This window comes from Urocampus carinirostris, chromosome 1, assembly GCF_059441175.1.
Source record: "Urocampus carinirostris isolate Australia breed hairy pipefish chromosome 1, RoL_Ucar_1.0, whole genome shotgun sequence".
Taxonomy (NCBI): Eukaryota; Metazoa; Chordata; class Actinopteri; order Syngnathiformes; family Syngnathidae; genus Urocampus; species Urocampus carinirostris.
This window is the reverse complement of record NC_142349.1, coordinates 31,554,255-31,571,465: the sequence shown is the minus strand read 5'-3', so window position 1 is coordinate 31,571,465 and position 17,211 is coordinate 31,554,255. Positions and strand designations below refer to the sequence as shown.

General features: G+C 40.5%; 1 protein-coding gene across 1 annotated transcript in view; it reads left to right on the top strand.

Moving 5' to 3' along the window:
* Positions 1-3,000: 3,000 nt before the first annotated feature.
* dnm3b (dynamin 3b) overlaps positions 3,001-17,211 on the top strand; it is a 34,512-nt gene continuing 20,301 nt past the window's right edge. Inside the window, exons 1-9 of the mRNA XM_088334940.1 lie at positions 3,001-3,294; positions 3,574-3,968; positions 5,834-5,907; positions 6,069-6,218; positions 9,066-9,269; positions 14,053-14,151; positions 14,256-14,416; positions 16,471-16,613; positions 16,741-16,876. Coding sequence (XP_088191066.1) covers positions 3,808-3,968; positions 5,834-5,907; positions 6,069-6,218; positions 9,066-9,269; positions 14,053-14,151; positions 14,256-14,416; positions 16,471-16,613; positions 16,741-16,876 — 1,128 coding nt within the window. The 5' untranslated portion in view covers positions 3,001-3,294; positions 3,574-3,807. The remainder of the gene's footprint in view (positions 3,295-3,573; positions 3,969-5,833; positions 5,908-6,068; positions 6,219-9,065; positions 9,270-14,052; positions 14,152-14,255; positions 14,417-16,470; positions 16,614-16,740; positions 16,877-17,211) is intronic.

The following is a 17,211-nucleotide window of genomic DNA, read 5'->3' as shown; positions in this document are numbered from 1 at the left end:
TTTTCTTTTTTCACCGAAATCCGAAACAACTGCGTTTGCCTGATTTGCCAAGAGTCTGTGGCTGTTTTCAAATAATATAATCTTAGGAATCATAGCCAGCGAAACACCCAGACTACAAAAAGCTAGCTGGAAGCAAAAATGTGGTATTGTGAAGAAAATGGAAGCTGTTTTACCGGTACAGCAGCGCTTTTTCACAAAACCCCGCAAATCAAAAGAAAATACTGAAAAGGCACACTACAAGGTCCTGATGTTGGTTGCCAAGCACTGCAGACCTTTGACGCAGGGTGAATTTATTTGATGGCCCTGGGTAAAGAGTTGTCTCTGAGCTTGTTTGTCCTAGTTTTGAGGGACCTGTAGCGCCTACCGTGCATTTCACAGCCAGTCGGTTCTCCACTGTGGCTTTGTAGAAAAACACCAGCCAATCCTGTTCCAGGTTAGGGTGCAAAACTAGGGTGCAAAAAGAAAAATAAATTTCCACCAGGTACAGCAATTAAAAAAAATGTTACACTGGTACTGACAATTATGCTCCTGGTTAAAATGTGAGCACTTTTTGTAGAAGCAACTACCTAATCTTGGTTTTCTCCAATTATTTTTAAAAGTTAAATCGTTCATTTATGTTAAACACAAATTAGTCACTTTATTCACATTGTTACAGTCTATTTTTAGCATATTCGATACTGGAGTAATCCAAACGGTATTGAAAAAAAATCCAGGTACATTATTTAATATTACAGTTTTCGGATTATGTTACTGGCTGCCTTTTTCAACAGGTTACTGGTAACTGTGTCTGATTACTTTTTTAAAGCATCCCTCCCAACCCTGTTTGTAAGTCATGTGTTTATGTGTTTCTACAAGCTCCATCTGCTTTTCTTCTCCAACACATAGCGAAATTTCATTTTGATGTAAAGGTTAGTGTGACGTGTTGCGTGAGTCCTTTGTGTTTCAGGGGCCATGTTACGTAACGGGCCCAGCGTATTTCTCAAATGATGACGGAATGACGGATTAAGAAGACACTTTCCATATGTTGTGTTTTTGTGCTTATGAAGGTCATTTCCAGGGCTTTAAATCACTATGTACCTTTTGTCTTATTTTCCTTTTTAAAAAACAGATTCAAAACTCATCCGGCAAAATAGGCATAACAGTACAATGCAATAAAAAAGAAAGCTTAAATTTGATTTTTTTTGTGTGAACAATTTGGAGAGGCAATGTTTTACACATTATAAGAAAGAAAGGTAAAAACATAAAAATGAATAGTCTTTTTGTAATTAACCAGATCTTTTGGCACATTTTTAGCATTGTTTTCTTATTCTGGGATAACTTGACAACATTTTTGTCAGTTGTAGTTTTTGGTCTAAACACAAATTTGGTTGGCGTGCACAATTTGAAATAGCGCCTATTTTGTAAAGAATGTTACGTCTTTTTAGTGAAACTCAGAATGGAGCAGTCCCAGATTCATATTGTGGAGAAATAAACTGAACGAAGCACATTAATCCAGTTATTTCCAGGTTAATTAATGCTATCATAACGATTTATTGACCTTCAGGAAATATCAATTATTATTCATTTATTCTGGAAATTTCTAAAATCAATGGAACATGTATTTACTAATATTGTTTTTTTTCCACAACTTTTCTTTTTTATTATATGCAGGAGTGCATGTCAGTTTATTCATATTTCCTTGAAGGGACAGTGTGTATTATTTGACCCCTATATGTCGCTGTATAGTGCTGTGCAGAAGTCTCCAAGGTGGTGGCTTCTAAGACCATATGAGTGGCCAGTGATGGGTCATAGTGATTTTCTAGAACATTTAATTTGTACCTGGCATGAGAAATCATTGACATGATCATGTATTTAAAAACAATGTTTTGGGGTTTGACTATGCTTATTTAATTCCTATATCTCATAATTACAACCCAGTGATAACAAAATAATAGAATTTTAACTACATAGTAATAACTACAGACTCAATACAAAATTTTGTTCTTAAAAACCTAATATATTATTGTGTTTATTTATTCTGAAAATAAAATAAAATCCCACAAATTACTACAAAAATTGTACTACAGTAACATTGTAATATATAAATAAAACTACTGAAATTCTACTTCAGAAATACAACAAAAACACCACTACTCAGGTCAAGTCATGTTTATTTGTACAGCCCTTAATCACAAAAACTATTAAACATATGACAGAAATACTAAAAAATACATCTACAATAATACTACTAAAATCCAGACATGCCAGTAAAACACTACAAACATACCACTACAGTCAAACTGGATGGTTGGTTGGATCCCTTAACCACTAGGGTCGTAGGGGGAGCGTTTCATGCGGTGTGTCTTGGGCAAGTGCAGCCTGGTGGCGCCTGTCCCTCTTCAGGTCATACACCTTTAATGCTTGAAACACGGACCGAATATATGATTTTGCTTTTTAGTATAGAGGTCTGTATGTATATTCATTCATAAATGAGAAACATTGGGTAGGTATCCAGGACCACCCCCTTGGTCATTTTTAACCCAATGCGGCGTTCTACTCTATAAGTTTGCCTAGCCCTGCCGTACAGAATCAGTGCTGGACCTCCTTCTAAACCTGAAAGGAAAGTTTGGGTCAACGCTGTCCTCTAGCGTTAGCACAGATAACTGCACTGCAGTGAACACAGCCTGAATTAAATCAACAATATCTTTGCTGCCCTTCCATTGACATCAGGATTGTCTCTTTAAGAGATTTTCAACTGTGTATAAAATTCGTTGAGAAAAATGAAGTTTGTATTCATATATTCTACCAATTACCACGCAAAAAATGGAAAAATTGTTGCCTTGTGCGGGTCTCGTGTTGCGCAGCCGTGCCGCATGACTCACAATCCAAGCCAGTAGCACGCATGTAAACAGGAGGCGGGCTCAGGTAGGCCTAACCTGCGCTCTTAAAGCCAATCATAGGCCTATGTCGAGTGCCCCGCTCCCTTTCAGACGATTCTGATTGGTCAGCTGCCGCGTCGATATGCTGCAGAGAGGCGACGCTCCGCCATTCGATAAGAGAGGGAGACGAGAAGGGCAAAAATGATTCATACGTCAAGCGTGAATTTGTGCTGACAATGAGAGCCCGCTGACAAACGTGACGGAGCAGAGTTGAAGAATTAAAGCGCAGGAATCGAGCGCACTCACAGACGCCGCCATTGCAGGTGGCCCCGCTTGTGTAATCGTGCAGGCTCGCTGCGTCCTCGCCGCTTGAACCCAGCCTAGTTTTTCAGCACTGGACAGCGGCCAGGAACGAGGAAGGAGGTCCTGAAGCGAGGTATGCTACGCTCGCTTCGAATGATAAATTGAGATGTGTATAAAGATGAGGGGGGGAGGTGGGGGTTAAAGGAGAAGGGGGCATTCAACTTGCGACTGTGATTCTTTTCGCCTGATGTGTTGAACGATGAAGGGCTTCATCCAACAAATGTCCTTGAATGATAGGCCTGTCGCTATGCGTGTTTGGATTGGGGTGGTTAGTGTTATTAATTGCAAGCAACTGCGCAATTTTGACGCTATCTGTTCATGTTTCTTTTCGATACCTGTCCTTTTCTTGCAGTCCCCCTTTCTGCCTTACTCAGTGCGACCCTCTATTGCCTCGGGATGATTGCGTGGCTATAGATGACTTCACCACATCAACAAGCAGCGCGATATCCTGGACTAATATAGCAGCGCCATCCCTGCTCTCTTCCTCTCTCTCTCTCTCTCTCTCTAGCTTTATCTTCCTCCTTTGCCTTCCCTTTCCTCTGCCTCTCTCTTTCTCCAAACGCCAATCCCTCCATCCAAAGGCACCATGGGAAACCGTGGCATGGAGGAGCTGATCCCGCTGGTCAACAAGCTGCAAGATGCGTTCAGCTCCATTGGCCAGGCGTGCAACCTGGACTTGCCGCAAATCGCAGTGGTGGGCGGCCAGAGTGCAGGGAAAAGCTCCGTGCTGGAAAATTTTGTGGGCAGGTAAAAACCCATCATGGCAAAGAGGATAATCCTTTGACCTTGTGACATAAGAAGCCTACGATGGCCAAGCTCTAGTGGCCTACAGAGTTGAAAGCATGCAGCGTTCAGCTTAGGGACTTCCTGGTTGGAATTGTGTTGTTGCAAACACCACAACACGGTCTTGGGTCTCGGGACTGCTAGACTGAAGCAAGATTTTGGTTGCAGCAGCATAAAGGCACTTGCACTAATTACAGATCATTCTTGATATAATTGATGCTTAGTATTATTTTGGAATTATTTGTATATGCTTGAATGCATAACCCACCCAGACTCATAACTGGTCTTGCTTTGGAGTTTCGGGAAGCAAAAACAATCAAAATATTTAAATACGGTGTAACGCAAAACCCTTACTAGATGATCTCTTTATTTTTAGACAATTCAGACTTGCCTGGTAGGTCAAACATGCTTTATTTTTCATTTTATTTTTTAATATATTACATCTTCTCTTATTCGCTATTTACCCGTGTGTCGTGAGACGTTGGCTGGTGTGCCAAAGCAAATTGTCTAATTTCAATTGAGCCAAGATTTTTCTCACTTTAATAGAAAGCAAAGTGGCCTTTTAATATTTTTATTGGTGCTCATAATGATATCAAATAAGAATCGCATTGGAATATTTTTGGGGTTGATGTGTCGATATTTAGAAACCCTTTTGTGCTGTGAGAGTATGATTGTTAGTAGCATTTAACAAGCAATTTTGGGCAATCATTCCATTCAATATTTTAATGCAAGCACGGCTCGAATACAGAATTTTGAATGTTATTGTGTGTGTGGAATGGGATTGAAGTATGAAATATGAATGCTGATGGGCTAAGATAAAGGACATTTATAGCCCAGATTCTGAAAATACAGTAGCTGCGATTGGTTGTTTGGTCAATTCGGATCTCATATTCAACCCCTGGCAAGTAGCAAAATGGCCGCTCCTGATATGATTTAAAAGGTATGGACTTTGTTGCTTGGTTCAAATCCTACAATCACTTTATTAACAACAATGTTCTATTTAGATGATTGAGGCTGAATATAAAATCAGATTTTGTCTTACTTCAACTTACACCATCATGACATACAGTTTCCCATTTGTTTCAGTTGAATTCAGTTTTCAGAGTGTCTTATGTCACAATGTAATTTGAAAAGGTTCGACCTCAAATGCCCTCTGGTATATAGAGGACGGTATGGCTGAAAGGAAGAGAGGGACAGAATAGTTTAGGTGGCGATGCTCAAACATTTACAACCAGATGGATGAATTCTGTCTTGTTCTCCTTGTAGCTTCAGAATGCCGGGAAACAGTCCATCTGTGCAGAACCCAATTTGAATCTTAAATGGATGCAAAGTGTTGCCTATGGTGTGTCTCCCCTAATTTTGGAGTTGGATCCTTTTGAGCTTGCAATTGTGATGTTTTGAATAGATATTTCTTTTTCTTCCTGTTTTTCTTATTCATTTACAAAAGGTCAATGTGGGTGGCTCAATTCTCTATTTGTTGTGCTTTTTTTCTAGTGTTTTCTTTAAACATACAGTATATGGTTTTTGAGTACTGAGCTCCGCAAGTATTTTCCTTTGTGGGATTATGACATGATTATCTGCCATCTTGCTGGTACTGATACCTGAAAAAAAACAAAATGCTTAGGAAAGGCTTTTCTATAAGATTAGAAAGAACATTGCGCAATTTGTTCACTTTGAGTCTCAGTAGCTTGTATTCTTCCTTGTGCTTTAAGCACTCATTTTAGCTTGCACGACACAATAAACGACATCTAGTGGTCGAACATTAGGCACCGTCCGTCTAAATACTGCATGTTTCTTGTTGACTTGAACAATTTGTCGTTTGTCCACAGGGACTTTCTGCCCCGAGGATCTGGCATCGTCACTCGCAGACCTCTGGTTCTGCAGCTTATCAGTGCTAGTGCAGGTGTGTTCCTGCACATTTACCCTCCCACACAAGCTGCTGGCCTGCTCTTAAATTTACAAATTTAGCCCCCTCGTCCCCCTTTTTTGTAATTTTAATGGAACTGCTCTTTATATTTTGCTTCCACCCTGGCAATCTCTGTCACCTGTCATCGGCCTTGGCAGAATGGGCCGAATTTCTACACTGCAAAGGAAAGAAGTTCACCGATTTCGACGAAGTCCGCCAGGAGATCGAAGGCGAGACGGACAGAGTCACCGGTGCCAACAAAGGCATCTCTCCGGTCCCCATCAACTTGCGTGTGTACTCCCCAAACGGTGAGAAATCCAAATTCCTTTTAATACGTGACGGTGACCCTTTTGCTTTCAAATTGACAGTCATCCTTCTCTGGGTCTTTATGCATTTGTAATTTGAGTTCAAGCCTTGAAAAAAACTACAAATAATAAAGTGTTCTAATGCGGCCTTGGTATTTGTAGTGGAGAATGAAATGCTGCTGATAAAAGAATGCATCAAGGTTTTTCCTGATGGTTTGCCTTTAATGAGATGCATTTATAACTGTGTTCATGTCACCGTCCATTCAGGAAGACTCATACTGTAAGTGTAGCTCATCATTTAAAAAAAGTTCATTCATTGTTTTGGACAATCATTAAACATGAAACATTCAAAGACAGGATAGATTTATTTTGTTTTGACGAAGGTTGCTGTTTGGTATTCTATTTATTGTCAATAACTTTCAATGGCAAAGGTGATAGCTGACGAGTTTTTTTAATGTAAAAAAAGCAAACTCTGAATTTTCTATCATTAACCGATGATTATGTGCCCTCTGAATGGAGAAGGGGAAGTGATTATTGATTTTTTTCCTTATTTTCCTTCGATGATAACTTTGGAGATAAATATTTTGGCATCTTGTTATTAAAATATACACATCTCAAAATACCATCTATTTTGCAGGCTTTGTGTCTATTGGAACAACACTCCCCCCTGCCCCAAATTATTACTGTTTACTAAGTCTTTTTAAGATATATTTTTAACCTATTTGAAAAAATAAAATACTTTTTAACCTGAGCACAAAAATATCATTTATTTTGCAGGCTTTGAGTCTATTGGAACAACACTCCCCCCTGCCCCAAATTATTACTGTTTATAGGCTTTTTGAAAATATATTTGTAACCTATTTAAAAAAATATAATTGTTTTATATAGCAGATACGCATTTTAAGTATGTGCGCTAACATAAAAACAATAAAAGTTCATTTAAAAAAAAAAATCAAGAAAGATATGGCCTAAAATGGGCAATATTCACTGCCATCTCCCACATAGCTATATTCATACAAATTTAAATTATTATTTATTTTCCACATTTTACTCAAAAAACAAAAACAAATTATAAATAGTAAAATGATCTGCCAATACGGCGCAGTGGTTAGCGCTTGTGCGGCACAGTTCATGTCATGGGAACCTGTCGTGGGTTCAAATCCAGCTCCAGACTTCCTGTGCGGAGTTTGTATGTTCTCCCCGTGCTTGCGTGGGTTTCCTCCGGGCACTCCGGTTTCCTCCCACGTTCCAAAAACATGCATTTCAGGTGAATTGGCCGGTCCAAATTGTCCCTAGGTGTGAATGAGCGAATGAGTTGTCTGTCCCTGTGTGCCCTGCGATTGGCTGGCAACCAGTTCAGGGTGTCCCCTGGCCACTGCCCGGAGATGGCTGGGATGCAGCCCCCCCGCGACCCTAATGAGGATAAGCGGTACAGCTGATGAGATGAGATGAGATCTGCCAATAGTTTTTTCACTGAATACATGAAGTAAAATACATACAACATAAATTGATTCCTAATTATTGTCCTTGGGAATAACAATCAGGGTTGGGTGGGTTCCTTTGAAAAATGTAATCGATAAGGGTCCTAATTACTTGTTAATAAATGTGAGAGTGCACCGCTGCCTGTGTGTGGAATGAGACTGCAGAGAGGTGCGACCTGACACGGCGAATATAAGCAAAGCTAATGCAAACAAGGAAGAGAATAAAAAGAGTTACAACTAGCTCAAACTTGACTTTAATATGGTCCTATGTAGTGTGCAACATAAAAATGGTTTGAAATAAAATTGTAATCCTGCAAAGTAATCCTTATTTTTACAAAATAAACCTGTAATCTAATGACGTGTTTTCTTTTTATGTACTTACTTACGCTGTTGTTTTGTCTTGTAGTGCCGTTTTTCATTAAATTATAGCCACATTAACTCCACAAAGAAGATGTCAGTAAACAAATATTCATTCGCTCCTTGGTTTCAATAGGCTCCGTTTTCGGAATACATTTTTTGCTTTGCCATTGTGAGGGTTTAGCATCCGCGTAATCCACAGCAATAGAAAAGTCACCCTGCTTTTTTCCGTTGAGCCTTCCGTTACATCGTGATAGATTGAAGGTCATCCCTGGGTGTTACCTCTTTGCTCACTGACATTATAGACTCACTATTAATGCACTTGTCGGGCTTTACAAATAAACATGACTGGACTTGAACAACTGGCCAACGTGTTGTTTGTCGGTTGATAGTTTTAAAACTGGCTGCGCTCGTCAGGCTACAGCTAACTCGCGTGATGACATTTTTGGAAAGTCCTGTGGCGGCAGCAGAAGCGCTGCCATGTGGGATCTGTAGCTTGAGAGTTATCAGCGATGCATAGAGCTGGTCCATTATAGTAGATGTTAATAAAATGATTTTACGGGCCGCACATAATTGTACGCTGGGCAGGATGTGGCCTGTGGGCCGTGAGTTGGACACCTATTTTCTAATATAATACAAATCAATTTTTTGGGGGATCTCTTGATTGTGTAACGCTGTTACATGTATTCCACTACTCTCCAAGCCTGATAACAATACACATTAATTTACAGAGCAGAAATTCTTTTCAGTGTCTCAAAAATGATTTAGAGAGTCAAGTTCATTTTACTCCTTGTTTACATAACTTTGCAAGCAGCCGTTCTTACGATACCTTAGAGGAGGGGGAAAGAAGCAGAAGAAAATTGCCCTGTCAGGGGTTCAATGGAGATAGTAACATATTTTTTTACTAAATCGGATTACACTCATTTTCCCCATAATTTGGATTACCATGCAATTTGTTATACTAAGTATTTTTAAGATCAACGGATTTTAAAAAACTCCTCTTTTGAAACAGTACTGAATCTGACCCTCATCGACTTGCCGGGGATCACCAAGGTGCCGGTCGGAGACCAGCCCGCCGACATCGAGCAGCAAATCCGGGAGATGATCATGCAGTTCATCACCAGGGAGAGCTGCCTGATCTTGGCCGTCACTCCGGCCAACACTGACCTTGCCAATTCCGACGCCCTGAAACTGGCCAAGGACGTCGATCCTCAAGGTGAGGCGAGGGCCTCCGTCGGCTCAGCAGGAAAATGCTCAACTCAGGGGTCATATGGTAGAAACACATTCTTACAGGGGCCGGAATAGTAAATTAACGACATAAAAAGTGCAGCTTACTGTATGGGTGGGGGCCTTCTGGAGGCCCACTATTAAATTCTGATTATGATTCAGGGGTGTAAGATTCAATTATAAAACTAAGAGATTTAATCTATTTTAGTGTTTATCAACTGTGTATTTTTAAAAAGAGCAAAAGAAAAGTTAACTTCATTTCCACTATGGCTAATTAAACTCAGGGACAGTCATTTAAACTTGAAAATGACAAAAAATTGCAGACAAACATTAATTTAACATATAATTTTTTTTAAATGATTGTTTTAATGATTCTTTTTCTGCATTTGTTAATTTTCTTTTTTTAATGAAAAAGTTTACCTGAATTTGGTAACTTTGCTGTTAAATTCCGTTTCTGTTATAGAAAGACCTAAATCGTCTTCATGCTTCTGAAAGGGACCTAAGGCCCTTTTTCTTTTTATTTTATATTTTTGGATCCAGGTGCTCACCGTTAATTTCCAATCACTAGGGATAAAAACAAACTTTAGTAGCAAATGTTGCGGTTAAGAGAGACATCTTCGCACCACACATGATTGCAATTGTTAAATCCTCGAACAACGCTTCCGTCACTTCTAGTTTAGGTAAAATAACATTGGGAGGGGTGTTTCCTCAAATGTTCTCTGGTTCATAGATGTGGCTCATTTTTCTCTTTTGCTTCACTCAGCATTATCTCAATGTCTGGATTACACTGGTTTGAACTGATGTGGCTCATTTTTCTCTTGTGCTTCACTCAGCATTATCTCAATGACTGCATTAAATCCATTGGTAGGCCTGATCCGGCCTACGGTGGTATGTTTGACTCTGTACTAAACAAAAAAAAAACAACCCAAGGAGATTCAATCAAACAAAGCGAGGTGTGAAGCTATGTTTAGCAAAATGCAATTTGTGTTTGATCTTCTGGTTTGACCTCTTTAAATCTTGGCACAATATTTATCAACAATAATTGCTCAAAATCTAATTTATTATCTGGGGGTGAAGAGACATATAAAAGCTTGGTAAAAGGACAGGACAGGGAAGGGCAATCCTGCAGATTGGATGAAGGAGAACATTTGACTTCCAGATTGCAAAGGGGAAAAGAGGAGAGGACACACAGGAGAATTAACTCAAAGGGAAATGAAGGAGAGGCATGGATGAAGAAATAGTGGGAGGGTACGAGGGAGTGAATCATTTTGTTGAATGAGGGCGGATAGGACAAGGGAGCACATCGTTCCACCTAAAATGCTGCATGAGATTTTCACACTAAAAAAACCCTTTACAGAAATGTAATCAGCCTATTAACGTCCTAAGACCCGAGCTTCTTGTTTGATGTGCATTTATCTTTCATTTTGACCCTCATGTTTGTCCTAAATAATGGTTTCAAAACAAGGTGCAGGCAAAGTTCTTTTCTAAAATGTCACAAAATACTGCAAATGAGAAGGATACCCACGTATTAACTCGGGCGAGAAAGAGGAGGGTGCGTGCGCTATGTGATTAGCTCAGCCTATCCCCACCGGTCACCGAATCAAATTTATTTTGGTGCTTTGCTGGAGTTAACTGGTGTTTACACATTTGGGGGGGGGGGGGGGGGGGGGGGGGTTGGGGGGTTCATCATAAAGTTTATCAACAATGAACATAGATTGTTTAATGAGCTTCCATATAAAGGATTCCTTAGCGACGCACAGCCAAAACGGGGTCTGTTGGTGTAACATCTGGACTGGAAACTGTAGTTGAGACTTTGCCTGACATATACTGGACCGAATATCTGGCTCAAGAGCCCGAGGTTCCCAACCACTGCTCTAAGCACTATTCTAGGATGCTGTGCAAGACAGTCATTGATTCAAATTAGCCCCAGACCTCAATTATTTGAATTAAGAATTGAAGAAAAAACAGACCAGGTTGCAGAAGTTTTTGCAGCTTCCAGTTCTTGTATCAGAATTCTCATCTCATCTCATTAGCTACACCGCTTATCCTCAGTAGGGTCGCGGGGGTGCTGGAGCCCATCCCAGCAATCATCGGGCAGTGGGCAGGGGACACCCTGAACTGGTTGCCGGCCAATCGCAGGGCACACGGGGACAGACAACTCACTCGCTCAATCACACCTAGGGACAATTTGGACCGGCCAATTCACCTGCCATGCATGTTTTTGGAATGTGGGAGGAAACCGGAGTGCCCGGAGGAAACCCACGCAAGCACGGGGAGAACATACAAACTCCGCACAGGAAGTCTGGAGCTGGATTTGAACCCACGACAGGTTCCCATGACATGAACTGTGCCGCACAAGCGCTAACCACTGCGCCGCCGTGCTGCCCTGTATCAGAATTAAATATTTTTAATAGTAACAATAAAGCTGTACCGATGATAAAACTAATTGAAAAGTATTTAAGTCAACTACATTCAATATCTTTTCTCATCTGGTAAAACTGTCTTCAAAAAACAGTTTATATCATAAACATGTTCATTGTCATAGACAGTTATAGATATCAAACCCCCTTTTTTTCCAATTGAGCATTCTGGTGCTCAATGAGTTTTTATCCATGCATCGATTTTCAAGCCAGAGGGTCTTCAACAAAAAAGCTTTTCACTCTCTCTTTAACACCTATCGGCAATTTAGATCTAAAATTTCCCTAAGAAACGTTTTTTTCTTCCTGAATATGAAAAACAAAAACAAATGGTGAACACCCACGGAAGTGAGAGTTTGCAGGCAAGATTTCAGGAGTGAAAACTGATAACCGAAACTCACATAGTGTACTGTTAGATTTTAGTTTTTTTTTAATAGAATGATACAGTTCACTTTTTATTTTATTGTTTTAATACAATTCATTACATTTTATTGCTTTATTATTCCTCACCTAGTTCAGGGAAGATAGCTGGGATGGGCTCCAGCAACTCTAGTGGGAGAAAGCGGTTCAGACAAGGAGTGTTTTTACAGCATGTTATTTTCATACAAAATACTTTTAAAGCGTTTTTATTTGTTTATTTTATTTTTCTTGTCGTCCATCTTGCTGCTTCAGGAATCCAGATAAGGGGCCGGTCACACAGCCGTTTGCGGCTGATCCACGGCCAGAAATTTCTGCCTGTGAGGCGGACGCTATTGGACGCTTTGAGATCGCCATACAGACGAGATACAGCAGTGCTTAACACCCGGTCGGAAATTCGCGCGCAGGTGGCAGCGCGAAAAAGTTTTGCGCTGCTCAAATCTTTAAAACGCGGGTACACAGCCTTTCACGGGCGTATCGAGGCCAGAAATCTCTGGCCGTGAAGCAGACGCTGTTGGGCGTTGTTAGACGCTTGGAGACCGCCATATAGACGAGATACAGCAGTGCTTTACTCGCGGTCGGAAATTCACACGCGGTTGGTCGCGCAAAAGTTTTGAGCTGCTCAAAACTTTGAGCACGTGTTAACCGCGGGCGGCACACGAGGTAATGACGCGGAAATGACGCGGAACGACGTGCTCTGGCCGCGGCCAGGGCGTGGTTACACATGGGTAGGATGGGAAATTTCAGCGGGTAATCGTGGGTGGAGCACGGTAATAGCATGTTCTGCGCCTGTATCGCGGTGTTATTACGTGAAATTAGCGTGTTACGCGTGTGACGGTCAAACGCCTTTCTCCGCGTATATACAGTGCGATTTGCCGAGCACATGTCAGTTGTGCTCGAGGCGTCAAGGGGTGGACATGGATCCCCGTCACCGTAGTGACCTCGTCTTAATCCATTTTTATTTCTTGACATTTCTTTTCATTTCATAACAAGATAATAAAATAAAAATGAAAAACTATTACAATAATAACATATTGGCTTCTTCGGTGCCATAGCTTGAAATCTTGATCTTCACGGGACTGTGTCTTGAGCGGTTATGATTTCTACAGCCCGGTGTTAAGCCGAGAAATACATCCCTGCCGAGATTTGCATCCCCTCCCTACTACAACCACTTTTACCTCGTTTTATCTCCCTTTAATAACACTTTTAGGGAATGTAAAGGTGAACATATAACCAAAACCACTTCGTATTGCATTTGCTGGGAATGCGTAGGAGTTGGATTTGGGCACAACACCGGCTCGGGAGCTGTTATACCCGTGGTCCACACGAGAAAATGATGCGGAAATGACGCGATGATGAAGCAGAACAGTCGCCGGCGTCTGTTTTGCGGGCATACCACCGATGAACAGCGGGTTGGCCAATTTGGCGCATTTTCCATCGCGGGCAACCACGGGCAAAAAAAAAAAACGCAAAATTTTAGCCGTGATTCAGCCGCAAATGGCTGTGTGACCGGCCCCTTAACCCAAAAAATGTGTCTTTTTTTTTCTCTATGCTTTTTTTTTTTCTTCTTTTCTTTTTATAGCTTGTATTGTTTTCTTACCCCCTTTCCCCTTTTTTCTTTTCTTCATTCTGTTTTCCCCTCTTTTCTTTCCTCTTCTTTTTATTCCCCCTTTTTTACGTTTTTTGTTCTATTTTTCCAGTTTGGAATTTATACCAGTGTTTAAAGAAATGTTTTTTTCCTTTTTTTTCTTTCTTTGAAAGTCCCCCCCTCCTTCAAAAGAAAAATATTGCGGTTTGCTCACTTTGACTCTCACTTACTTATAATATTACTCATTTTTGCTTGCACTTACACAACATGGCGAAATTAAGTAGACTGATATGACACACTGTCCCTTTAAATCAGACAACACAACTGTCGTGTTTGCATCTGTCATGAAGGTCTGAGGACCATCGGAGTGATCACCAAATTGGATTTGATGGACGAAGGCACAGATGCCCGCGATGTGCTAGAGAACAAACTGCTGCCACTCAGAAGAGGTTTGTGGGCATGTTCGCCTTCTCTTCTCTTTTTATCTCCCTCACACTCCCCCAGGATCAGTCCCCAATTCCGCCAATTTTTGTCCCTTTGTTTTCTTTTTCAGGCTACATCGGCGTAGTGAACCGCAGTCAGAAGGACATCGATGGAAAGAAAGATATTAAAGCGGCTCTGGAGGCCGAGAGAAAGTTCTTCTTCTCGCATCCGTCCTACAGGCACATGGCGGACAAAATGGGAACCCCCCGCCTGCAAAGAGTGCTCAACCAGGTGATCAGCGTTTACACACAGTGCACTTTTCATAATTAATAAGAAAGTGACCTACATTATTGTGTCCCACTTCCATCATGTGTCACATTATAGTTGAGTGATGCAACACAGCGTCCATACTAAAAATTCACTCACTTATTAGTTTATGGTAACCATAAATAAAAGCCTTTATTATTTGGCTGCTTGTAAATGAGTATTATGGTAATTCCTATATTATATCGCGTTTTACTTTTTGTGTTCTGCCTTCAGATAGGCTAAACCTTACTTTTGTTGGCGAGTCTCAAATATGGCATATTCTTTGCCACTCAGAATTTCAATGTCACCTCTTCAATGTAGATGTTGACAATGGTGTCTTGTGGCTACCATTTACCCCAGCTGATAGTTCAGGACCTGAAAGGCATCTATTTCTAAGCAAGAGACTGTAATGGATTCTCACTTCTCTTCCCACTTTGTTTGTGTTCTATGAAAGGGGTAGTACAGACCGTTGAAGCAGTTTCTCACCTAGAATGACCTTCATTTCTTAGAGTAGACCGTTAAGTTCCTCACGAAAGTTTTTTTTCTTTCTGGCCATTCTGAAAGTTTAAACACACCCACAAATGTAAAACTACAAATACTCGACTAGCTCAAAGGAAGGTCAGTTTTATAGCTTCTCTAACCAGTTCAACGGTTTTCAGCTGTGCTAATATCATTGCACAAGGGTTTTCTATTAGCCTTTTAAAACTATTAGCAAACACAATGTACTGAAGTGATGGTTGCTGGAAATGGGCCTCTATCCAACTGTTAGAATATTGCATTAGAAAGCAAACATTTGCAGCTAAAATACTCATTTACCATGTTAAGCATATATGGGTCTATTTCCTTTCAAATATAAGAATATTTCTAAGCAAACCCAAACTTTTGAACAGTAGTATACTTGAAAAATCTCTCGTAGTTTCGTAAACTTCTGGATGTAGCTCAAGAATTAGACCCTTTGATGAGCCGTTTATGACAGTTCTCAAACATAATCCATGGTGACATGTCGGCAAGAGCATAAACTTGGCATGGATGGTGATCGGATAAATCATTGTTCGGACGGATTTATTTGTTTTTTCTCACGCCAATGTTGTATGATCAAAAAAAATATTGATCGATCTTGTTCGCTTAACAGCACAAAAAGGGTTAAATCACCTTTTCTGATGAAGCGCTGGCGCATAAGGCCAATGTATTGGCCGTGCCTTTCTTTTATTTCAAGTGGGGCTTATGTTTGGTTAGGATTTGGTCCCCACCAATGCCAAAACCAAACCTGTGTCTTTGTACGTCAGTGTACGAGAATCTTATTGCCAAGAAGAAAAAAGAGTGACATCAATTGCATATCACGATGTTCAAAAAAAACAAAAAACACACATGCACTGCAGACCACAGAAAAAATTAGCACTGCAGAGCAGAGTCAGGAGACAGCGGCTCATTCAGATGAGCAGTGAAATACACTGTTAGAGGGAGTGCGAATACCCCCCACCCTCTTTTTTTTTGCAATGGTATGCCCCAGCGGCAGTGTTGTAGTGGGTAACTTCATGTCACACACACTGGGGTTCAAAACAATTTCGCTTGAGCATACACAACACTTCTCTTCCTCATTATTGTTACAACTAAATTACACACATACACTTGAGTTGCTATTGTTTTATTTGTATTTTTTCAATAATAGTTTTCCCCGTTAATCCAATTACTTTGGTCACAGTGGGCGGTGCTTATCTCCGCAGTTTGAAACCGTCAATATACATTGATGATTAAAACAATATTTTGATAATAGAAGTTATTTGTAATAAAAGTTTTTATAGAGTACAGTTCTTTCATTTGTAAAAACAATTCTTTGAGCCTGTAAATGGGGTTGTTCTTTGGTTTCAATATATAATAAAGTACTTAATTGTATAATGATTGTGAAAAAAAATAAAAGTTTCTACTTCTCGGATTTTTTCCTATCAGGTATTATTTTTGGAACAGAACCCCTTTGAAAAAAGAGGGATTACCTTATACTTGTAAAGGCTTAACAAGATATTTTTTAAATGTCCCCACAGCAACTGACCAACCACATCCGAGACACACTGCCAGCTTTTCGCAGTAAGCTTCAGTCCCAGCTGTTGGCTCTGGACAAGGAGGCCGAGGAATACCGGGGATACCGACCGGATGACCCTTCCCGCAAAACCAAGCAGCTGTTGCAGTCAGTAGCATAAAGCAATACCAGAAACCACAGTTAAAATCACTTCCATCATGTGAACTGACAATTAAAAAAAAGCAATTTGAGTAACTAGTGCAGGTGCTGACTGGTAGGGGGTTACTTTTTTCAGGATGGTCCAACAGTTCTCCGTGGACTTTGAGAAGCGGATCGAGGGTTCGGGGGACCAGGTGGACACGGTGGAACTGTCAGGTGGAGCCAAAATCAACCGTATCTTCCATGAGCGTTTCCCATTTGAACTGGTCAAGGTAATTTATATAGCAAATATTTAAGGCTGACGAATTGATTGTCAATACCAGGTGCAAATATAAACTTTTTTTGAAGCGACATTGTGTATTATTTAGGGCCATCTAGTGGTAAAAATAGACTTCATTCATTAAAAACAATTGATTGATTTGAATAATAAGCAAAGACACATGAGCTATCATATAAACGTGCACTTTTATAAATACTTGTAGGTTTTACACAAGAATAAGGGCCTGGTGTTGCCATGCATTATATCCCTTCATTTTTTGTGCCGCTAATCCTCACTAGGGCCGCAAGGGTGCTGGAGCCCATCCTAGCCGTCTGTGTGTGTCTCAGA